At 34.8% G+C, this 25,414-nt stretch overlaps 1 protein-coding gene and 1 long non-coding RNA gene across 3 annotated transcripts in view; one reads left to right on the top strand and one right to left on the bottom strand.

Moving 5' to 3' along the window:
* USP32 (ubiquitin specific peptidase 32) overlaps positions 1 to 25,414 on the top strand; it is an 82,558-nt gene that overhangs the window by 25,113 nt on the left and 32,031 nt on the right. For both annotated transcript variants that reach the window (XM_085302929.1, XM_085302928.1), the window contains exons 3-9: positions 5,000 to 5,105; positions 5,683 to 5,801; positions 10,721 to 10,880; positions 21,630 to 21,761; positions 23,168 to 23,275; positions 24,036 to 24,151; positions 24,591 to 24,653. In XM_085302929.1, the coding sequence (XP_085159055.1) occupies positions 5,000 to 5,105; positions 5,683 to 5,801; positions 10,721 to 10,880; positions 21,630 to 21,761; positions 23,168 to 23,275; positions 24,036 to 24,151; positions 24,591 to 24,653 (804 nt within the window). The remainder of the gene's footprint in view (positions 1 to 4,999; positions 5,106 to 5,682; positions 5,802 to 10,720; positions 10,881 to 21,629; positions 21,762 to 23,167; positions 23,276 to 24,035; positions 24,152 to 24,590; positions 24,654 to 25,414) is intronic.
* Positions 99 to 2,990, bottom strand: LOC146597020 (uncharacterized). The gene is made up of 2 exons (XR_014895585.1): positions 2,776 to 2,990; positions 99 to 354 (listed from the first exon to the last, which is right to left on the bottom strand). It is a non-coding gene; the product is annotated as an uncharacterized LOC146597020 (long non-coding RNA).

The raw sequence follows: 25,414 nt of genomic DNA, 5'->3' as shown, positions 1-25,414 counted from the left end.
GATTAGCCAGACCTTTCAAATGATATTTTGCTCCATGTCACTTCTAATCACAGCTTCTATTTCTGGTATCTCCAGTGTTACTGACCTCACAGGCAGCATACAAGTCTTCCAGTTTTATTTAGATAATGTGAGTAGTGAAGTATGCAATGCAAAAGGTTTAACAGTGTGAAATATAGTCCAGTGATATTATTTCGTTGTGTRGTTTGAAGACTTACTAAGAGGAATAGCTATTTTATTTGTAAAATAAAACAGCTCTTCTAAGCTGAATCTTTTCTCTGTTCTTTTTTCTCCTTTCACTTCACTCCCTTCTCACTTCTCTTCAAGTGTTAACAAAGACAGCAATCTTACTTGCTTCTGTAATATAGTTGAGAGCTTGATTAATGTGGATATTCAAGTACTTAACAGGAAATACTATAATATATATTAGTACCTATCAAATTAAAAGAAAGTGTATGATTTGCCCATAATTAAAGTGTAACTTCGGTATTAATTTCTATACATGTTATCTGTATGCTTTTACTGTTAGTAACCCTTACAATAAAAGTAAAAATGTCTCCTGCACTACATATGATTGGTTTGAAATAATTTAAGATGTCTAGAATTTTAAATTAAGTTCATTTGTACTTTTGTATCCCTTTTATTCCAGTGTTAAGGATTAACTTATTGCTTGAATGGTATAAACTTTGTGATCAGGAATAGAAACTATGGATTTTCAAATGCTGTCTATCAGATGATAGACTGTTTTAATAAATCTGTGCTTAAGGACACAGCTTTGGTGAAGATTATCTATTTTAACTGTCAGTTCTCAGTTTCCAGTTGGTGAAGTAAAATTAATGGAAGAGTCACAGTTGTTCTGATATGATCTCACCATTTGGGGACATTGACATCTCAAAATTTCAGTACAGATCATGATGAACTTCTAGTATTCATATTTAGCCAGTATATTAACTATATCTGTGAGCTTGAATATTGTAAATTTGGATAAAAGACAAGGTTGGCTTCTACTCTTGTTGTAAAAAGAAGTGAATACACTTAATTTTTAGTGGACAAAAGATGAGAGGTGTAAAGTTTSATGGGGCCAGACTCTTTTCAGTGGTGTGATAGGACAAGAGGCAACGGGCATAATCTGAAACACAGGAAGTTCCATCTGAAYGTAAGGAAAAACTTTTTTCCTGAGGGTGACTGAGCAGTAGAAAAGGTTATGGAGTCTCCATCCTTGGAGACAGTCAAAAGCCGTTTGGACAGGGTCCTGGGCAGTGTGCTGTAGGTGACCCTGCTTGAGCAGGAGGTTTGGACTAGGTGATACCCAGAGGTCCCCTCTAACCTCAACTGTTCTGTGATTCTGCAACAAACTCTACAAAATATCATTATGGTGATTTGSTGCTCTCAGCAGTCTATTTCTAATTTTACTGAAGGTTTTCATTTTTATTTGTAGTCTGCAGAATATAAATTGTCTGTACTTAACTCGTTCAGTACAGTGTGGCACCTTGTCTCAATCCCATCAGTGAGTTAAGGTTAAATGTTAAGAGTTGCATAGAACTGTTGACTATTGCTATACGTTTTTCTTTTTTCTTTTTCTTTTTTTTTCTTTYTTAACCAGTCCTGCTCTTGAGTTTATGGGGCAAAACAACCATAGTCAAGAAGTCTTGGAAGCCTGAGAATGAGACAGAGAATGCCATCTTCATTTACAGTGCTATAAGTTAAAACTTATTTAAATCAACATAAATTCTTTGAGAGTTATAACAGTGCAAGTAATTAGAAACTGAGTCCTGTGACTTCTCCTTTCTCCAAACTCTTAGGTACTATATAATTTTAGTCAAATCAGCATTTTTTTAAATAGAAAAGAAAACATGTGGTTCTACTTTTTAGTTATCTGTGAAGGATAACAGGTTAGAAAAAGCAATCTTTTATTATAAGTTGTGATGGGGAAACAGCAATTTCACTGCTTCATTTACTCATGTATCTCTCTCTCTCTCTCTTTTTTTTTTTTTTTTTTTTTTTTTTTTTGTCTTGGAAGTTCCATTAATGTGAAATATAATAATTCTATCCCATTTGGGGTGCTAGTGGTGGGGGTTTTTTTTATTTTGTTTTGTTAAGATCAAAAGTAATTATATTAAGACTTAAACTGTAGTGTTCAGCTGGGCAGCTGAGCTAACTGTGTATTTTTAAAAGTAGTTATGATTCCAATCTTTAAATTACTTATTTTCATGACTGAAGGAAAATCACTTACATACATAGTATAGCCTTGAAGGCATCTTATGAAATCGGAATGATTAGAAAGAGAAAGTGTGGAATTCAAATCTCTGCCATGACATTGTCCGTGAAGCATATACAATCACTGTGTCCAAAGAGAGCACAAATGTAGTTCTAGTAATTTAGCCCCTCAGTATTTGTAGTGGATTAAACTGAAGTAATAGAAGAGGATGATCTGAACATCCTGTGGAAAGTTAATCTACTAGGGCAGTACTGTGTCTTAAGCATAGTAGAATGAAATTGCAGGTTCTATATAGTGTCTCCCCTAGAATGGGATCCTTCTGTATTATAAGCCTAATTTAAATTTACTTGCCTTCAGATATCTTGTAATAGTCTAAAAGTATAATAATGAAAGTTGAAGCTTAGATAGAAGTTAGATAGACCAGGAGAGGATGGACCTACGGTAACACACAAAACTGTATCTAGGTAACTGTTTCCAAGGAATCTATCCGATTCGGTGTTATGTCTGCTAGTAATTGCGATGGTACTCAGGTGAGCAAGACTTTTAAAATTTTTTCCTACYTTGTTGCCTGATGTACTTTGAAGGTTCTGCTCTGCTTCCTCTGGATGGAATGGCAACACTGGTAGGTTTTCCACAGCCTGTAAGCGAAGCATAAAGTGCAATTGCAGTACTTAATATAATATAGCTATTTTGTCTCAAGTATTTCCTTTTCTTGTTTCTGCCACTACAGTGCTGTGTGGCTTAGCTAGATCTATCTGTTGCGGTGCCCTTGACAGGCCCATAGCTGTCTTTGCCCACTTCCAGTCCTGTCTTAGTTTTTACTTGAAATGGAAAACTACCTGAGATAGAGCTAATGACTCACTCATGTGACTCTRGTATTCAGCTGTCTCTTCCACCCTTTCTTTACTTGTGCTGTAAGATTGAGAATTCTGGTGGCAGCATTGACGTTGCTGTTATTGGAGGTTATGGGGGCCTTTTAGGCCCAGAATCTTTCTGCTTTTAACTTACTGACACCTCGTAAAAGCCTCACTATGGTGTTATTGCACCTAATTACAGTGCTTCCCTCTAACTGCTGTCAGCACGGTCCCATCATGAATCAGAAGTTTCTGAAGTGTTTCAGCTTATGCTCACTTCATGATTTACAAATATTTTATTATTGTAAATGATTAAATTAATAAGAAAGTGAAGCTTTCTCTTACTAATAACAAGTAGTGATCAGCAGATGACCTCAGAAGTTGTTGTTTTTAATRCTGCAGGAAGATTTCATTTTCTCTGAAGTTTCTTTCCAGTCTTCAGCTGTTTATTTTGAGAGAAATAAAATCTATTGTAACAAATGTAGACCTAAGTTTTGCTTTATCAGTGTAGAAGGCACAAATTCTGTTGAAGTACTTAACAGATTTCTTGGCTTACAGTTAGAGTAACAAATACTGATGCCTGTCAGGTCTTTGGCAAACAGCCTGCTGGCGTATAGACCTGTGTGAATGATATGGTACTTTTGTCTGTCTTGGTTTGAGAGACATGGAAATTTAATTTTGCAAAGGACTTTCAGGCTGTTAAGGATTGGTTTCCTTCTTTGTAATGTTACGCTGTCCGACTCCTTTGAGAGGCCAAATTGATCAAAGATTCCCCTTGATTAAGCAAAATGTCCTACATCAGTGTGGTAGGATCTAAATGTTCTTTTGCAATTGAAATGTCATTTGTTTTTCATGAGTTATTTTGAACTAGTTCTACAGTTGGTTTAACTCTGGATACTTACTTCCACATTGAAGTAACCCACTTTCAGTGAACTGGGTTAGCGAAGCCCGATAACAAAAATGATTAGTTCAAATCCAACTTGACTCCCTGATTTCATTCATAGTCCTGTTACATGAATGATTGTTTTCATTCAGGAAAATGGGAATAGGAATAAAAAACAATAATGCTTGCTTTCATATAAGAAAATAAGAATAGATTGTTTTTTTAAAAAAGCAAYGCTTGCTTTAATATATGGTTTAGATTAGCAATGAATGGGGAGGGAGAAGCTGGAAAGTACTAAAATACAAAACAAAACTGCAGAACTGTTAATTTCCGTGTGTGTGTTATTTATGAGAGGATCTAATACACTGGTAGGTTTTGTGCTGTAAAAAATGCACAGTCAGAGTTCTTCTGTGATACCTTATTCTCAGTGAAACAAGATCAACTTTTTGTTTTATCCTGCCTCCAAGTTAAGATATCAGTCTCTCATCAAACTGTGTTGCATTGTTTTATGTTTCTTAACTATGCCCAAGAGATCTTTTTTAATTTTATTCTATAAAGAGGAATTCTGTGTATAATATTTCTTATCTTAGTGATTTATTTCATGTTCTCTTGTGTGTGCATGTTTTCCATCACGGATGCTTATATAGCTGAAGGTAAAATCAGAATTATAAGCAAGTAACGAAACTTGCTGGGGAAACGATTAAATGACACCTGTGAATGAACAAGAAACTACCTTCATTGGAGGATTGTATTAATTTCTTTTATATGACTATTTATGAAAAATATCTGCCTCTTAACAAATAAGTCTGAAATTTCTCTCCTGAATTTTAGCGTGTCCTAAAAAAATGGTTTAGGATTATAGGTACTGGGAAAGCGAATGCAAGTGTAACACAATTTGGTATTATAAGCGTGTTTGGTTGAATGTGAGACAATAAACCCAAAAACAGAGCACTGGTGTAACTTGTGTCTTTCAGTGTCGTCATCTCTGTTCTCCCCATGTATTTTCCCAGTTAAAGATTTGCTAACTTCCCTGTTCTGTTCTTCTAGGTTATCTATTGTTCATTTGGGGGAATATCCAAAGGGCTGCACTTCAATAACTTGATAGTTGGATTAGTTCTACTTACAAGAGGCAGAGAGGAAGAGAAAGCAAAATGTAAGTAGTGTAATTTACAAGTGTAAAAAGAGTATAGTGTAAAATAGGTTTTCATGAAGCAAGCTTGTATTGTCATGTGCTCAGTAACTATTTTTGTATGTGACCACCACATACATGGTTGCCAATGCAGTATAAATTTTAGACATTGTTAGCGATATATCTTGAAATTCAATGCATTTAAGTTTCTTGTACGTAAAGTGGAATGTTTGTTATTTCATCATGAATGTAAATRTTAAGATTCTACAGAAAGACTTGAGCATTGCGTGTGGGCAGAGAAGGGTGGACAGCACTGATATTTTTCAAAATGAATAAAATCACCAGCCTACTGACTTCTGTTGTTTTGTCATCTTGTTAATCTGACTTGATAGTATTTACTTTCCCTTTGATTTGTGGGTAATGGTAAAAGAAAAAGGAAATATTTCTCAACCTAAACTTTGAGCTGTATTGGAGTTGAATGAGTCTAAAAGTTTGTAGTGCTTTAGTCATTGCACAGTTTTTGACCTTATCAGCCACTTTAAACTTAATGTTTGAAAAATGTAACTGCTGTAGTTGCTTAAGCATTTCTCTTCTTCCTCAGACATTTTCAGTCTCTTTTCTAATGAATCTGGGAGTTATGTTGTCCGTGAAGAAATGGAGAAGATGCTGCATGTGGTTGATGGGAAAGTCCCAGAATCACTCAAGAAATGTTTCTCTGAGGTATTTCATAAAAGTTTTAGCCTGCTGCATTTACAAAAATTGAAGGTCATTGTTACTTTGAGCAGTTTGTTTACCCTATGCATGCAAATTGACCTTGTTCAAACAGAGTATAAGTTTAGAGTTTTTATCTTGCATCACATGTGATTTGCATTGATGTGAATAGCAGTTTTGTATATAAATGTAAGTGTAATACGTTTTACTTAGTATGCTAGTTTGAAAGATACCATTTCCTAAGGTTAATTGTGTTACCGTATTTAAAAATTAATATTGCTAATGGGATTTTCTTGATTATTGTGGGCATTTTGTTGCAACCAGGAAAGAAATCTTGAATACAGATCTGAGAGGGGAAAGAAAATGTTCTCACAGGTATAAGAAAGCCTACCAGCAGTCATTGTTTAAAAACAGGAGTTTTGGAATACAATCCTAGAATGAAATAGGTCAGAAATGACCTCTGAATGTCTCCTGTCCAACCTCTTGCTAAAAGCCAGGCCCATCTACAGCAGAGTGCTCGAGGCCTTGCCCAGTCGAATTTTGAACATCTCCAAGGTTGGAGATTTCACAGCCTGAGCAACCTGTTCAAATGTTTGACTGCTGCCATTGTGAGTATTTTTTTTTTCTYATGGTCTTTTACCAAATGAATCTTAAATTTCATATGTAAAACTTTGCACTTTATGTGTGAAAGCCATCTCTCTCTAACTCTTAAATTCAAGAAGTACCTGCTAGTGATAAGTGTAACAGTCCTTGAATAGATGGCTAGGCCAAGAGTCTGTGTTTGAGAGCACTTTACTATTTCCAGTTACATCACTGATTTGTTGCATTCAACAGAGAGCTTTGTAACTTTTGTATCATTGTGTCTGCTACAATATATATATTTATGGTTTAGGTTGGTTGAGAGATGTAGTCTTTGAAGCTCAGTGAACTCCTCCCCTAAAATGGGCTGTATTATATTTAAATATTCACTGATGCTTCTTTGCCAATACTAATCCTGATGAATTGTCAGGTTTATTTGATTCAATTCCTGTCCTTTCTTGTCAGAGGAGTATAGACCAGCAGAATCTAGACATTTCACTGAAAAGCCGTTTGAGAAGAAGCTTCATTTGTGGGTTTCAGAGTACTTGATTACTTAAATTTTAATTGTACTGTATTGAAGATAACAATAACTTTAYGCTAGAAGATGTGTAAAAGGCATTGGCCGAGGCAGACTCATTTATTCTGATGGCTCCATGGGCRATGATTACAGTCTTCATTCTTGGCTGAAACCTCGAATCACATGTGTACTAAAGTCCAGTTTCTGGAGCTGACCCACTTCAGTGTTTCCTATTTATAATTTCCCATCAATATGATATGATCAATTGTGCACTAAAAGTTAATTGCATACTGTCCAAGAAATTTAGAAATACTTTATGAAGATGTTGCAGAAAGAGAAGTATCTATGTGACTTGATACCATTTTCCCTTTCAAGAAAATGCTCTATATTGATTTTCTTTGAAAATTAAAATAGTGTAATAACCCTCTCAGGAGAACTTGCTGGCCTGTTAATCATACTAAGTCATTGCTGGATAGTAAGAAAGTTTTATGTTCCTGTTGTAGTAAGGCCTGCCTTCCTGCTGTATGGCAGATGAGTTTATGCTTTCAAGGATGATGTTTATAGGGACTTTAATTCTTTCCTGCAGAATTATTACATGTACTCAACTAGAAATATGAGCTTTAAAATATATCTGCCTTTGTCTCCCTCTTGTTTCTGAAACACAGGAAACAAATTCAATAGTGGTATCTGTGTTGCGGTAGTTGCTTAAGTTCCATCATGGCTCAACTGTAAACATTGCTTGTTTGAAATGTGTTGTGTTCCCCCTGCCCCAAGCCTTCCTGTCTCTCATCTTCCTTGTTTTTCTAATCAACTGAAGCAACAGAAAATCTTAGAGAAACACGGCACAATTTTTACTGCATTAAAAAAAAAAAAGTGGAAAAAAGGTGGAGGAAAGGTAGAATGGAAAAGGTAGTTAAAAACAAAAAAAAAAAAAAAAAAAAAAAACAAAAAACAAAACCCCCAAAACTTATGTCTAATCTAAGTTGCTATAGAAATGAAAAATTACATTGTGGGGTACCTTTTGCTTCTCTATTCACTTGGTAGTGGATTTGRTTTTACTTAAGTGGTATTTCCATARTTGGTTAAATCCTGTGAAGTCCGAGTGTTGGCTTACCCTTTTCCTCACTGTCATTCATTTCTCTACCCTTGTGCAGGCTCAAGCGTTCATGTGACTGCTTGATGAACTGGACTGGGAGACTGATCTGGCTGAAAAGTAACCCCTTTTTCTGTAACTCCTAATCCTCTCGGTTATTTTTCAGCCAGATCTGTTTTGCTGCATGGCTGCACTAATGTGACTGCTATTGCAAAAGAGAAGGGAGCAGAACAGTGCTGGGAGGAAGAGGGTAGGACTGTTGCTCTCATGAGTAGTGTGGATTTATACAGGTTAAGTTGAAGATGGAATACCAACGTAGACTCCATCCTGACTTCCTTGAATTACTAGCATGTGGAAGTCTGTGATTAGTAACTGTAAGTATTGGGGGATTTTTACTTTTTTTTTTTTTTTTTCACATACATCTAATGGATTAGTCTGCCCTGTGCGCTGCTATCAAGTTCAATTTAATTAGAGGCAAATGAGTGAGTAGCACAACTCCCAGGTTTTACAATGGAGAAACAAATGAATCATGTTCATAAATTGTGCCTTTCTTATCTGTTTGSAAGATTAGGGAGTCTTTCTCTTCTGTGAATTATTAATAAAAGCTGCCTCCTGGTAAAATTTGTAATTTTGATTGTTTTTGTTTTGGTTCTAATTTATTTTGATTTTTCTCTCTTCCTCCCTCTCGCTAGGTTATGTATTTTTTATTTTAAATAAATGATTGAGTGAACCGAGGAAAGTAAACTACTTTGCCAAAGCATTAAAAACAAAATCTCTGTAGATATTAACTGGTAATTCTACAGTTTGAGTATGTTAAATTTTGAATGGCAGTGATCTGCATGTGAGGAAGTTTTGTAAGCATATTACTGAGGATAGGTATAGTGATTTCAAAACCAGAAGTATAACAAGTAACACAAAGATTTAGCTCCAGATTGAGGCTTCCACGTCTGGAGGCTTTACTGTTTGGAACTGTGCTGATTTTAGCAGGTCTGTGAAACTTCCAGATCCTTCATAGTTTGGTGAGTTGTTTACCGAGGCATTTTAAGGCCCCTTAATTTTTTTGGATAATGTGTGTAATTCTTGCAATAGAGTAGAAATTAAAAATTGTTCTCATTTAATTTGTACGACTTTATCAAGTAATGGTGGAGACAAGCAAATTGTTTACTTGCATATACTTAAAGGAAAAGACGGGTAAAGAAATAGTGAATTTTGCCTATTTGAATCTTACTGCTAAACCTTTGTAAAACATTTGAAATATTTTATTACCCGAGACACGTAGAAAAGAAACACCAAACCTTTTACTTTTCTGTTTTCATCCCCCATATTTCTATGCTGAGGCCATAATACATGTGTAGCAGTTCAGATGCAGTTTTTTGAAACTGAGTATTCTAAAAGGATATTCCCTCCTGACATTTTTTGGTCAGTCTTCTATCATAGTTCTGTTTATTTCTGAGATGGTTAGGTTAACTTCTGTACCACATTGGTAATACAAGAAGGTGTAGGGAAAATTCCCMAAAATGATACAGGGCTGAAAATCTAGCAATGAGCACAGTTTCCTGCATTTATTATTAAGAGGAGGGTCAGAAAGTGACTGGATTACAATATCTACATGTATTTATCAGAGAAAATGTTACACTAGAATATTATTCAATCTTAGGAGAAAGCATAAAGCGAACCGGCCTCTGGAACCTGAAACAATCAATTTTAATTAGAATATGAAACTTTTTTTTTTTTTTTTTTTTTTAAAGCAGTGATGGTGATTAACCATTTCAGTAATCTGCAAAGGAAGTAGCAGATTTTCAGTTTTCTCCAGTTGGCAGTTCCAGATAAACTATAGCTTAAAAGCAAATTGCTGGATTCTATAAAAATATAATTCAGTAAAGTTTAATAGTTTGTGATATTAGGGAGCTTTAACTAGTCAATGACTTGAAACCTTTTATAGTTTGCAACCTGTGTTTATTTCCCATGGATATTAGGATTTCTCTGTAATGAGTTTGTCTATTGATAAGTTAGTTAGTTTTGTGGCTCCTGTAGAAGTAATCTGTTGATCCCTATGGTTTCATGGCCACAGCCTGAAAACCGTTGAACTAAATGGTTTAAACAGCCTCCCCAGCATTTGAACTCTGTGAAATCTGAATTTTTGTGTATTACTGAACACACAGTTCCATGTGAGACAACCAGCAAGAGAGACTGAATTACGAGATATTGCGAATGTCATGTTGACGTATAYTCTTAAATGTTTTCTGGTTGATAGACGGGAGAAGTTTTATGTGCTACTGCATTGAATAACTAACAGTATGATTAGTCACAAATCTGAATTTTTATATTAGGTGCTTGTACACTTGCATAGGTATAACGATGTTTATGGTACAGCACCTGTTGTTTGGGAACAAGAGCATTAGTCATAACACATTTAAATTCATAAAAAAAAAAATGTTGTTTTGAGTTGTAAGTAACCATTTTTTTCTCATAATCTCCTTTACCTGCGGTTCAGAGTAATTAACTTTCTAAAGGCCATATTGAGTAGGTGGTTGAAACAGTAATTCAGAGAAGTCTAATTTCTCTCTCTCTGTTATAGTTCAGAATAAAAYGGAAAACCAGGCATGGTCTCACAAAAATTATTTTAGTACTTATTTTTATAGGAGACTGTCCCATCTCTTGTTCRTACAGCTGGATGGTTCCTGTTTACTGATACTTAGAAAGGAGAAAGAAAGAACTCACTTCTTATTTTTCTCATAGGGTGAAAAGGTAAACTATGAGAAGTTCAGGATTTGGCTATTACACAACAAAGATGCTTTCACATTTTCTCGTTGGCTGCTCTCTGGAGGTGTGTATGTGACACTCACTGATGACAGTGATACCCCTACCTTCTATCAAACCCTTGCTGGAGTGACACATTGTAAGTAATTGATAGTTCTTCTTATGCATATTTTTAAAAACCATTTCAGAGTTCACAGACTTAAACTGTTGCCTTGCAGTAGTTGTTCATTAAATCTAACTACTCTGATTAGATACATACAGTTCTGCTCAGCAAGATAAATCTATTTTGCAAGCTAATTTGTTCTCTGCTTTTTGTGCTGTGACATGTAAAACATTGTTATATACAAGGACATAGTGAGTCATTATTTATAAGAGATAAAAGTAGTGAGATTACAATGCTGCTTATAGAAGCTGACTACTAAATAAATTAAAAAAAAAAAAAAAACTTTGATAAATACGTTCCTCTGAAGGAATTTGACGTTAATACAGATTTTGTATTTACTCTTTTAGATACAGTATATCTCAAAACTATTGATGCAGTTTTGAAAATAATGCTTCTCTCAAAAATAAGCATTACTTCCTAATCTCTTTTTCTGTAGCTTTCTTTCTAAGCAATGTTCCTAGCATGTGATGTAGTCAGGCAACTAAATAAACCAAGCAGAAACCTCTTCAGAATTTACTTATTGAAATGATCTCAAAAAAACAAATGCTTTCTTATGTCTATGTTGATGTAAAAGAAGAAGCAGCTGTGTTTTAGGTTAAATGTAAGAATAAAAAGCTGATAAATTATACTTTTTGTGCAAATATAATGTTATTATATGTATATAGTATATCTTTTACTATAATGTAAAAGCTCCTAGGGGGTTGCCATATCTTTAAGGGAGGAATGGTGTTTCCTATTAAGATATCTGTAATTTTAGCAGTCTGGTTCTGCTTTGTGCATTGTCATAGACTTCCTTTGGTGAGAGCGTGGCATATAATCTAATAGGTGGGGTTCTTGAATAAAGGTGTGTGTGGATTTTTTTCTTTGCACGTGTGAGTTTTTAAGTTTTAAATACAAGCRTTAAAATCATGTTGAGATCATCTGAAATGAAAATGCATAATACAATTAGAAGTTTACAGACAGGTAATATATTTACGTTGTATGAGAGACTGCAGTAGACCTTGAGGTTACAGAAAATGACTAAATAATATGAAGTCTAATAGACAAAACAGAGAACGGGCAACAGCAAAATGAAAAAGACCCTCCTAGAATTGTACAGGCATCAGCCATGGTATGAATCTCTCAAGCTGCATCAAATTGAGCTGTGCTATGCCTCCAAACCTGTCAAAAGTCCTTTGCCCTAGGTATTCAAGGAAAAGTTCAGCCCAGGCCTCTGGATATTAGCTTGGAGCCTTTTTTTTTTTTTTTTTTTTTTTTTTTTTTTTTTTTTTTTTTTTTTTTTTTTTTTTTTTTTTTTTTTTACTATGCTTTTTGCAAAAAAAGTTTTTATTTACACTGAAACTGAGATTTATAATAAAAATTAAAATTTTGAAGAGCTACTTTTAAAATAGATTTTATGCTTCATACTTAATCATTCTCACTTTTTATCTTTTTAATATGCCTGTCAATGTTACTGTCTGCAGCCAGGCCCAGCTATTTCCTTTGTGTGTTGCAGATGTGCAAATTAAATAATTAAGGGAAGAAAGGGTCTTTAGTCTAAAGAGGATGATATTCTACTTTAGCCCAACCACACCTAGTTTCTTGTGTCAAGAGGAAAGCCTTTCTTCAGTTTACTAGATTAAGGATTTTTTTTTTCACTTCTGAACCAAAAATTTGAGAAATTAAGACTGAAGGGCTCTAAGTAAAAACAAAATTAAGTGTGAGCAAGAGAGAAGGCCTGTTAAAATGAGAAGAATAAGACACACAATCTGTTATGATTCTTGGAAAAGTTCATTTTAGAGGGTCCATCTTACATTTGTTTCTACAACGGTATAATTAGGTTTTTTATTTTTTTCATTTTGTAGAGTGTTTTCACTTTCCCCTCAACTTTTTCGGCCCTTGTCTTGACAGAATTTTAGTTACTTCAGCAGTCTCTGTCAAATTGCCTGAGGTACCCCTGTTTACCTTTGAGCCTCTCTGATTGTAGGAACCTGTCAACAAATCGGGGTGACCTTATGTTAGCATTTCAGCTGTGCAGTCCTTGCCCGAGAATGCCTCTGCAGGAGCTGTAGTTTTTGTTTTCAGTCTAATGGGGATTGACCTCTTTAGTTCTCAGTTAGCTCCTTGAGATGTTCAACTCTGCAGTCTCAAATCTTGCTTAATTGCTCTTGCATATATTGTCACCCTTAYGAAGTAACTGTCTCGCTCTGTGTTTAAATTTTTAGGGTAGGCTCGGTGATCATACCTCAGCATGGTAGTCATCTTTGTTGAAAATGTTAACTTTGAAATCAGCTCACTCTGCCTCTTGGAAAGTTTTATTTTTGTAATTCTGATATTTTAAGACTTAGAAATACGTTTTGTGTATTTTGTTTTAGTCTCTCTGTGATCAAGTTGGTGTATAATAATAATTTCATAACACTTCTGTGCATTGCTGCGTCTGATACTGTAAACTGCTACAGGAGGAAGTGGCTGCTCTTCCTCCTTTTCTAGGAAACGTGCATGGCTGCTCTTTTACGTGTGCTGGTTTGTGTAGCTATACGTTCTGCTGGAGAAATTGCAAGATTTTTAAAGCCTCATGAAATATTTGCAGAAATTTGTATCTCTGAGTGTTTTAACACAAACTGTATGTTCTGAAAAAAAAATCATAAGATACTTGAGTTTTTGAAGTGATTATTGTCTTCAAGTGCCTGTCAGATCTGAGGTCAAGCTGTTCATTGTATTMGAGAGTTGTTTTATTTATGTCTTTTTGAATGTGTAAAATGATTCAAACTGTATAGTGTCCACAGGTTCCGTATAATTAACTAAATTTGGAGCTTATGTTACAGAGTAGGTTTGGACCTTAAGATAAAATTAAATTATTATTTTCCAGTTAAGTGTGTAAATAAGTAGAACACAATGTAGTTCTGCTGTCTGTATTTTGATGTCAGTGCCAATTCAGTGTCTTTCAACGAATTTAAGATGGTAAGATGGCTGCTGGTGAACTAACCTGCCTCCCACAAATCTGTACAAATGCTTTTTTTTATGAAATGTCTAATAATCTACTGTGTAATTTGAAGCTGTGTAGGAATATCATGCAACAGATGTGAAAGTAAAAAAAAGCGTGTGTGTATATATATGTTTATATTTATATATTGGTGTGTCAATCTGAATAATAAGAAATTTTAGTATAGCAGTATTCTTCCCCTAGCTGAACAGAAAACAGTAGGAGCTGTTATGACAGTTCCTTTTCTCTAAACAGAGGCTTGTTCGCAATGCTTCTAAGTAGGTTAATAGTTGTCTTCTGGGAGAAGAGTGAGAGAGAGAATCTTTGGTAAACCTACACAAACACTATTAGGGTATAGTGAAAGACTGAAGGTTTTAAAATCTATTCTAGTGTGAAATGAAAATTAATTTGTAAGACTTCCTAGTGCAATTTGCAAATTTAGCACCTGGGTGCTGGAATCAGACCGCTGCGCCCTCTCCTGGGACGTCAGTCGGCTCAGGCTGCAAACCCTTCTGCTGGCCCTGCCTCCTTCCATCGTGTACTTGCYATTAAATGCTCTGAATAATATGTCAGAGACTAGAAAAATTGCCGTAATAAAAATAGTGAAAGTTATTAACATTGATTTAGAAACAGATAGCAAACACTTTATTGCAAAGCATCAGTGACTCCATTTAAATTTGTTTAATGAGGCAAGATATCAGAGAAACAAAGGCATTCTAATTTTTTACTTGTAAATAACATTTGTTTCAGAATGCAGATGACTTTAATTATATTTCTCAACACATAATTAGAAATTAAATTTTGAAGTTACAGGAAGTTGCATATACTTGCTACTTTTAATCAATTTTTTTTCCATTTCACTTAAATCATGAATATGAATCATTTCATTTGAAAGCTAGCAAAATAACTTAAATTTCTCTTGGACCTTTAGTATATTTTCCCCCAAACAGTTTGAGGGATATGAGTCTCTCCTCCACCTGCATAATGACCTGCTAGCACTAGCTTGGATTTTCTCAGTTTTGTAGTATGAGTGAGTATTCTTGGATTTATTTTTTTTAATGTCATATAGAATAGAAATATAGTGAAACATTTAAATCAAAGGTAAATTCTGTCAGAGGCTATGACTAACACTAAAATTCTTAGTAGGAGAATATTCCCCCAAATCATTACATGCCCTTAATAATTACAAACTAAACATCTAATCTCCTTTGGTACCCAAGTCCAAGTGTAGTATTCCAGTAATATAACAATTCTTGGCCACTGGGGGATGTCATTTTGTTGCATGCTGTGGCTGCTTAGTACTCTTTTAATTACAGGAATAGAGCTGAGGTCATTATGCCTGCAAAGTACGGCTTTCTGCTGCTTAATTTAGCAGACGGACAAATAGGAACATGAGAGCGACACAGAGGAGTCTCCYGTCTCCCTGGGTGCAGACCCAGTGAGTGACTATTATTCTTTCCATAAGATATGGAGCCTTCCCCCCCCCCCCAGTTGTTGTTATTGGGAAGCTATTCCAGTAAATCTTCTACATGCATCTGTAGGCAGTGTGTTATCTTTCTTTTTCTGTCAATATTTTCCTTGATCTCAGAGAGTCCTCCTTCTCTTCCCTTCTAAATCCTTCAGCATAAAGGCAGATGACTATTGCATTTCTTGGCCTTTTTGTTAAAAGTAAAAGGAGCCTGGTTGAAGGCTTTGTTTCAGACAAGGTGCCTCATCTCTGTTTATTCATCAGAGTTGTTTTCTGCATCCTCCAGTTTCTGCTCTGTCAGGCAGTAAGTTGCTGTTGTATTCCAGGTGAGACCTCACTGATTTCCTTCACTTGGAAATATTTCTTCTGATGCAACATAGATGTTTGCCTTTTTTATGGCTGGGTCATTTTGGTGTGTCTCAATATCTCACATGATAGCCTCTTATATTCATGTTCTTCTCAGTCATTTTCAACAGGGAAAGGTTYCCATTTATTATAGAAGTTACCGGTTTTAAACTGACAAGCTGTAAAATTGGTACTTCTGTGCTGTTGCTCCAGCTCGTGTGTCAATGTAGCATCCTGATTCCCCTTTGAATTAGGGCCTCTCTTCTGTCATCAGAAAAATTCATCAACATGCCCTTGCTTTTTTTTGACAGCTCTTACTTACTGAGATCCAGTAAGACTGTATATAATGGGTATAACAATTATATTTTAGAACACATGATTATTGCTACTTTAACATAATAAATGAGGGGAGGTCTGGATAACCAGAAGACGTGGCTGAAGTGCAAGAGTGAGTTTATGAAACAATAAGATATGAAATTAAAATTAGATATTGTGAAAGTAAGCTCTCCTGTCAAAGGCAAGTTTATAAAACTATAGATCTTTATAGCAGTATCAAGCTGCGAGTCTGAAAGGTGAGCAAAATGAGGTGATTCCTTAACTTTGCTCGTATTAAAAGTCTGTCTAGGTGCAGATTCCTGTTCTGTAGCATACCTAATTAAGTTTTGGCACCCACATTTGAAATGCTGTCTCTTAATGATGTGTGTAAGACTACTATAAAGTACTTCTGGTATCTGTACTATATGGTGCTTTTTTTCCGTCCTTCAGAGGGGCCTTTAGCTTATTTAGTTGTGTGCTATTTTTTCCMCAAGTGTGTGTACACTTATGCTTCGGGACGCTTGTTAGTGTTTTGTATCTTTTCCTTATGTGTTCCCATCTTATAAAGGCACTGAGATGCAGGTACTGTCTTTTGCTAGGCAAACGGCCAGATGCTAGTGGCCCAAGAACCTTGGCAGAAGTTGTGATGCTCGCTTATGTGTGTGTCCTGCCCTGTTTTAAAAGAGGGGGGGAAAGTATATGTTACTGCAGGCTGGACCAGTAAGAAAGCCCTAACGTGGCTTAATCTGCATCTTGCCGCTTTGTTATCCTCTTAGTTCCCAGGTTATTTGATGTCTTGTAAAGCAGCTCTCTATGCCTGAGGTCCCAGAACATTCTCTTAAGTTGATTTGAAAGTGGCAAGCAACTGTGTGTGTTCAGAAATACTGTTGTTCAGTCCTCTGGTTCTGACTCAGCCGTCTGGTGATGAAGAGCCCTTTAAATGAATGGGACCTGGGTTTGCTTGGAGAATATCATGGTGAACAGAAAAACAAACCAAGCTTCAGTTAAAATGTTGGGAATATGGTATGCTTCTACTGTTGTGAGCCAGAGAGAATTGTGCCATTAGGTGGGTAAAAATTACATTATTAAAATATGCTGAAGTCTTCAGTTAATTCTGATGTTATAAAGAGTTATAATAAATATTGCATGAAGAAGACCATATTTTTTATTTTTTTCTAAGCAAGAATAATAATCATGGCTTGCTACCTATGTAACATTGAAGAAGGAAATATGTTTTATGAAAAGGGCATTAAATTGAAGGATGTTTGTTGTAGTGTTTATCATGATGTGCAGTTGAATGGTGGAGAAGCTGATTTTAAACCTAATTATTTTTAGTCGATTTAGTTTCGCAGGTGCATATTCTTGCTGAAAATTCTTTATTTACTGTTCTTCCTTTACCATATTGAAGAATAACTTGAGATGTACTTGACATTATTATTTGATTAAAATTCTGTAACTACTACTCTTATAGAACTTGAACTATAAAGTACCATTTTATATTTTACAGATCTGAAAATTTTTCATGTTTTTAATAGACAAATGATGGGAGGAGTGAAGGAAGAGTATAGGATAGTAAACTATTGGTATATGCTCTAAGCTGTGCAAAAATATTGCTTAATCATGACTTAAACTTCACAGGTGAATAATACCTTAGTGTGATCGCAAAGAATCATATCACATATAATTGATGAAAATAAATACTTCATTGGCCTAGAAAATCAGTCTATTCCAATACTTTGGAGCCTATTGTGTTTACAAAATACATTTTTTTAAAAAAATCGTAGGTTATTCAAAATTTGCACTACTGAATGAAAGTCCATGCTTCCTGAAGTGACTTGAACATTAGGAAAATAAAAAATTTTATACTTTGAAGAATACTTGATCTAGATAAAACCTCTTTAGAAAAAAGATAGCTTTTATCCTACATGCTAGTATGTTTGGATAAGTATGGTCTGCTTTTATCATGCTTCGTTTAAGCTTTAGTGATAAATATGATTTTACATGTATATCATAAATTACAGGAAACGTCTAAAAATGTGGTGTCGGTCAAACCATTATGAATATGGATTATGAATACTGTGCACTATTTTTACAAATTTATGGTGTTTTGTTTTTTCTTTTGATGCTCCAGTTTGTATGTGCCAGTTGTAAGGAAATTGTGTTCACTATGTGTTTTTGGATAGTTGACATGCTCAGTGGGTCCTATGTGTCTGAAATGGAATATATAGGCCATTAGTTACTTGATTTTATTTTGTTCAAATGTAATGAAGAATATATGATGCACTACATATACTGAAATTGATTTACAAGATTATACGCAAAAAACCCCACTCTGGAGAAATGGAATTACCTAGAAGCTGGCTCTTAACTTCAGTGTTAAACACATTCATATGTGCTATAGCGGTAAATCTTTYTGTGTTTTATGTAATTTAAACTATTATAATGGGCTACTATTCATGATACTGTGAATGAAAAGTATTCTTTTGTCACAGTTTTACTTTCAAAATGTATTCAGTTTAAGTTGTTCAAGCCTGATTAATACAAAAAATGTTCTTTTCTGCTTTGTCAGTTTTGCTTTCTAAAATGTTTGACTTTTCCTTGTGGGAGTGTAATCAGTACACTAGACGTATCTTGTCTATGTTATCAACGTAGCACTTCTTATCTTCATATTTAGCATCCATTCTTTTGAATATGATGATTTGGAAAGCTTTGTTTCTTGATGCTCTTGTAATTTCAGTTGCTGCTTGACAGAAATGCAGATAAGATGTCTTCTGATAACCTTTCTTTTCTGAGATTAAATTGATAGAGCAATAAAGGTAGTACTGTAGATACTAGCCATCAAGCACAATTAGTAGGTGGAGTAGAACCTAGCTTATGCTAGAGATGTTTGACAATATTTTATCTTGTGAGATTCATGTTTCAGTTCTTAATTATTAAAGGTAAATAATGCACCTGCTAGAGAAAGTAACTGTCTATTCCTAAGGTTTAGGTGTTAAAGCCAGGGTGAACTTCATCTTTTCTGAATATTCGTGAAATGTTGAATCWTTTCAAGAACGAAGCAGCCAGCTCTGTTAACACTGCAGCCCTGTTAACTCTCTTACTTCCTAATTTTAACTATGTGTGGTCACACAGCTAGTTTAAAAGCAAATGAGCTGATTTACATGCTCATCTTCAACAACGTTAACATATTTGTATTCGCTAATGAAAACAATAACAYGTGCGTGCAAATTTTCTTTAAATATAAGAGAATAAACTTGCCTTTTATAAGCAGTTGTTTAGATGCTGTAATGGTTTTACAAATCTCTTCATGTACTTAAGATTCTGTTTCACAAAGTAGCTTTTACCTTTGATTTGTTGTTTTTTATTTCTGGTCTTGAAACGCTGAATTTTTTTTTTTTTTTTACATCTCTTGCAGAATGCTGGAAATCTAGTCCTAATGTGATAGCATGTGAGCGAATTGTTGCCAATACTGTAGCACCCTGATAACTGTAGACAAAACAAGATGGAGGGAAAGTGCATTTTATCTGGCAGTTTTTCTCTCATCTGTCGATATTCTCACCATTGTGGGACAGGTGTGTCATTAAGTCATCATGACATCCCCATTTTTCTGAGAATACACCAGATAACAGTACATTTTTCTGCAGTCTTACTTGACCATTCTACTTAAGCTCATGAAACCGCTTGCAGCTGTGGCACAGTCTTCAGCATCAACGATGCTGCTACATGCTGATCTTCAAAGGATCATATATTCTATTTCTCCTTCCTGATTCCTAGTAGAATAACCTTCTTTTATGTGTTTAGATTATTGCTTTCATATGTATTACTGCAAATTAAGAGCTAGGAGATGTAAGCCAGATAGGGAAATTATCCAGCTTGAAAGTACTTTTTCAAGAGGGGGAGAGAAGAAAGGAAATCAGGCTGGTTTTCAGCTGGATCAGTTCCCTTATCTGATTTACCACCTTAGCCCCATAGCTGATACTAGAGCAAGTGAGGATGCTGCACCTTATGCCTGGAGTTTAAGGGAAGGGTAATGCATCCGGAGCAGCCTGAACTTAGATTGGCTTAACACACCCCTAAAAGTGTGGTGTTGGTGTGGCTGTTCTGCATGGTGATATATGGTCTGTCATGTGGTTGTGCCAAATGCACGGCGGAAAAGGACATTTTCACTAGTGTTACTAGTGTTCACTAGATGTCTCTTCAGACCATCTAAAAAGTACTTTACAGGAAGGTGCAGACCCTGCATATTCCTCCACCTGCATTTCAGATTTTAATTTTTTGTTATTTTTTTTCCCAGACGTTATCCTGATGCGTGCAAAGCGGTTTGCAGTGCATTATATTGTGCATTATATTGCATGCTTGTTGAGTTGTTACAACCAGTTCACGCTAATTATAGGTTACCTAAGTTATTACTCTGATTTAATTACTACCGTCAATAAGAGAAATAATTAGAAAAAGAAACCAATAAAATTTCATTTTCCATGTGGTCTTTTTCATCTCCTCTGTTCTTAGGCTTTACAGGATTATTATTGTTTCTGTAGACTAAACCAGGCCAAATAGCTCAAGTTAAACCTATTAGAAAGCTGGCATGGATTTAAAGGCTCAGAACCATCTGGGAATGGGATCACACGTAGTGGTTCTTAATATAGACAGCTCTGTCATTACATATCCATTGGAGAACCAATTAACTTGCACTGACCTAAAGCAGTGTTGTGACACACTTGCATATGAAAAAGGTTAAAAATACTGTTGAGCAGAAAATATTTTTTCTGTTTTTGTTTTCATTTCAAGGATAGAAATGAGACTCCTAATTTTTTTTTTAATACCATTTGTATATGATAGTTTGAAAGAAAACTCAAATTCTTGTGACAGATTCTTCTACTTTTGCTAGCACTTTATTTTACTTATTGCTGTTTTTTTCTTTCTTTAAATTAGATTATAAGTTTCTCAGCATAGTGTGTCTTCTGTGTTGGTACAATTACTCCTCAAAGTTGGCTGAGTCTCTTGGTGCATCTCTAGTTTAAATAATAAAGTGAAATTAAGTATTTTATATGGAAATAACTAATGTTGGAATACTGTGTCTAGATATGTTAAAATTTAGCCTTACTGCTATGTATGTAGGCTAAAAATTTCAAGGATTAATTTTCCAAGAGAATTCAAGCTCTAAGTTGTTCTTTTTCCATAAAAGTTTGGGGATGTTTTTTGAAAGCTACTTTACATCCTTTCTAGGGAATTTAAATATTGAATATCTTATGAAAATATGATATTACATACATAATTACCTGTGCAATTTATGAGGAAGAAATAAGCTTCTTGAAGGAGACAACTGGAGCCTTTAGCAGTGAGCAAAATTCATTTATCTGGTACTTCTAGACACTTACGGTTACATACTATTGATTTTATACTCCTAGATATCAAACAGTTTAGATGATTCTGTGAGTAAAGAAAGTAAAATTATAACTTTATTTCTCCCCAACTCCTTTTTCTTCTTTTTTCTTTTTTTTTAATTTGTATGTGCTGGATCAAAATATTACCACAGTTTCCCTCTATGAAGAAATAATGGTGCATTTTTATTTAGTGTTGAGCTCTAACATGGTCTAGATATTACAAAATTCTTTTATTTCTATTGATTACGCAGTGGAAGAATCCGACATCATTGATCTTGAAAAACGATACTGGCTGCTAAAAGCTCAATCAAGAACTGGACGTTTTGATTTAGAAACATTTGCCCCCTTAGTTTCCCCTCCTATTCACCCATCTCTGAGTGAAGGTATGAAACTTTGATAAAATGTTTGATGAAGTGATGTTGATGTGGGCTTAAATACCTGATGTCTTCCAAAATATTAACTTTAGAATTTTCAAAGTGGGCTTGTTTCTTTTAAAGTTTATTTTAAGCTTAAGTTAAGGAGGTTCATTTCTCTGAGTTTTAAATGCTTGAAAATGACAGGTGTCTGAGAATCTGTGTTTGCTGGGAAGTGATCCTTTGCATGTTGCATTCTTCCAAGTYGTCAGGAAATATGGCAAAAATATTGTATAGCTTTACCTTGTAGTTTCTTGGCGTTTTTCATTGGGTTCCTAAAGATTTTGTAATGTGACAAAGTAACTTGCTGTGCCTGAAAGTAGAAGCACATTTTTTTTTTTTAAGTGACAAATGCCAGTTTCATCTGTGAAATGACAGTTCATTTTGTGAGGAGCTGTATCATACAGTCAATGAAACAGTCTTCCTTCATGGTACAAAATAAGGAAGATCTGTTCAGAAGGATTAATACATTGCAATGGAGAGGCATTAATAACCAAACTGGTCTTTCCAGTTAAAGCCAGACTTCTAATAAGTGGAGGTTGCAGTTGTCTAATTGTCACTTACTGCACAATGTAGACGTTAACATTCCGCTTCCACAGTGTATCTTCAGTCCTAAAGTGACAATTTTTTGTCACCAAGTCATCGGCTTTATTGACAAGTGTCAACTATAAGTAGAAACTGGATAGTTCATCTGCAGCAGATGCAAACTGTTAGAAAAGCAGGATTTATACCTAAGCTCAATTTGGGGTATATTCCCAAAAGTGTGGCCAGAAGCGTGTTGTATCTGCTTAGTAATATAAATTCACACAGCTGCTGTGGGGAAACTTGAATGGTTTCTGCTTATGATCTGTCTCTCCTGTAGATAAAGTGATTGAGTTATTGACACTAAAAAAAATACTTCATGCGGTAAAAAGTGTTGTATGTGCTGAATGAATAAAACTTTTAGGACAGTGTGACTGAAACTCCTACATCCCTAGGGCCAAATTTGCAAAGGTATTCAATGATTTTCATAGCAGTCTGTAGCAAGGCACTTTGGAAGAGCCATCCTGACGTCCAAGTACCTTTACTCCTTTAGTCCTTTAGCTCTTAGGAAAATGCTTGTCAACCATGCTGGTTTAGATGCATCTTACTATGAATCAGTCAATACAAGGAAGGCATGTGACTGGGGCGGTTGTTTAGAATTCTACATTTTTTTCTTCAAAATGCCCTTATTAGTGCTTCATTATCTTTATTACTCTTATCAGGGATCAGTTATAATCATGAGTTTGTACCTRTCCTTGAAAAAGTAAACTATTAACACTTCATATAAATGCTAAATATTATTGACAGCTGTTTGGGCCAGACTCCATAACAGCAGATGCTTCTGTGATTTGCAGGTTTGTTTAATGCCTTTGATGAAAATCGGGACAATCACATAGATTTTAAAGAAATTTCATGTGGGCTGTCAGCATGTTGCAGGGGACCCTTGGCAGAAAGACAAAAATGTAAGTGTGCAAAAAATTAACTCTTAATTTTAAAAAACTTCCTCAATTTGAGCAATTAGGTTTAGTTGTTTCTAGTTTTAGAAATCTTTGCTACTGAACAAGTGTTTATCTATGGGAAGTGACAGACTTAAGAAGTTGAACTTAGTTGAAATATAAAGGTTTTATTTTATAAAAAATGATTAAGCCTAATTCAGTATATTTTTTTCTGTGGCTTTATATAAATAATAGACTTTTGGAAAAAGCTTATTATTTCRGAAGTTTTCTTGCAATGTTAACTCATCATGATGCAGAGGTGTGTATTTCAATACACAAAGTGGAAAATGCAAACATTTGCCTGTTAATTATGTATAATATAAAGCAAATCTACTTGATTTTCTTATGGAAAATAGTACCTTCTATCTTGTTTACTTTCAAATTTTCAGCTAGTTCCCTGCAAGGTTCCTGTGTTTTGAAATACCTTCATTCTGTGCTTTTCCAGCTATGTATTACTGCAACTTAAGCCCTAACATTCACTGGAAATTTTTGGATGCACATATGTTCCTTGCTATGTCATGTCAGAAAACACAGCACAAAATTGCAGGAATCTAGATTTCAGTTTATTAAACACAGCTGCTCCGTTTCCTCACTACCATACACACATCCGGCCTTATCAAAACTGTCAGCACTAAATCATGTTCTTGTGACTCTGTAGACTTTCTGCAAGACAAAAAAAATCATTGAGTAGTTCTAATGTACAAAAGCAGTATTCTTTTTTTCTCAGTTTGCTTCAAGGTTTTTGACATTGACCGAGATGGTGTGTTGTCTCGCACTGAACTAAAAGAAATGGTGGTTGCACTTTTAGAAGTCTGGAAAGATAACCGTACTGATAAAATACCTGTAAGTCATWTCTGGCTTTTTAGTCACTTGCTCTTGTTTCCTAAAGTGATCCTTCAAAATGGTGAAATTAGAAATTGATTTTCTGTTTCAAAAGTGAATGTTGCTTAAAGGTGGTTTCAGTGAAATACACACTACTTTGGGCTATCATAACTGAGTAGTTAACTGGATATAACATAACTTACCTTTCATAACTGAGCACTACCATTAACCAAAGTAGAATCACTTGGCTATAATGTTGGCTGTTCCTTGTGACAGAAGGAGACCTCGGGTACAAATATGTAACTGCTTGGAAGCACTCATTTGTGAGTTTTATAGCGTATAGTGCTATAGTATATCATCCACATTTCTTGCAGTTTATTTTTTTTAATTCAGAATGCATATAGCTCTGGAGTATACTTTAAGCATTTAACTTGGTTTCTTGGTCCATGTGTTTGTCAAGGAATTGGACATGGATTTGTCTGAAATTGTAGAAGATATTTTGAATATGCGTGACACCACAAAGGTAGGAATTCACTGTTCTTTTCAKGTCTTTTTTTAATCTTAGTATAWTCAGTTTAATTCAAGAGACAGATAAAATCTTACCGTTTCCTTAGGGTAGAGATGTGTCAGTAAAAGAATCTTTTTCAATTAATGGCAGTTCTCCATTAAAATTTTCCACATTGTTCTATTAGAATATGTTTGAATTTTATAAGCTATTTTTATATATGAAACTAAACCAAAAATACCTGGCCAGATGAAGTAGATTTGAACCATATGCTGTTTACTAGACTTTACTGTGCATAATTAATACCATTTTTTACTCTGATACTTTTTCTGAAGACATTTTTTTATTTCATGTTAAAAATGGTCTTAAGAAAAAAGGGATAGTGTGCTAGTGTAACTTATATTTTATGCTATATGAGAATATAATTATCTTCGTTTAGAACAGGACTATATTAATTCAGTAGAAACTTGCACATTATTATCAAACGAAGCTGTTTGCACAATATATATGTGTATGAATTTTATATACACGTAGTGAACTGTATACCACCGTATGATCTTAGACCTAAGCATCTGTGAAACTGGAGCAATCTGTTCTGACTGTCCTGACAGACATACAGAGTAACAAATCTCTATAGTTTATTTAGTGCTTTAGAGTTAGTTTTGTAGAATTCTTTAATTATGTTCTTRCTTTTTTGAGGTAGGCACCACCATCTGCACATAATATATGGAAAGTTGTTTCCGTTATTTAATCCATTGTTTCACGAATTATAAGAGGCA

Source organism: Rhea americana, unplaced genomic scaffold (genome assembly GCF_003343005.1).
Source record: "Rhea americana isolate MKP2758 unplaced genomic scaffold, rheAme1 scaffold_194, whole genome shotgun sequence".
Lineage (NCBI taxonomy): Eukaryota > Metazoa > Chordata > Aves > Rheiformes > Rheidae > Rhea > Rhea americana.
The sequence above is the reverse complement of the archived record's forward strand: the minus strand, read 5'-3'. Positions and strand labels throughout refer to the sequence as shown.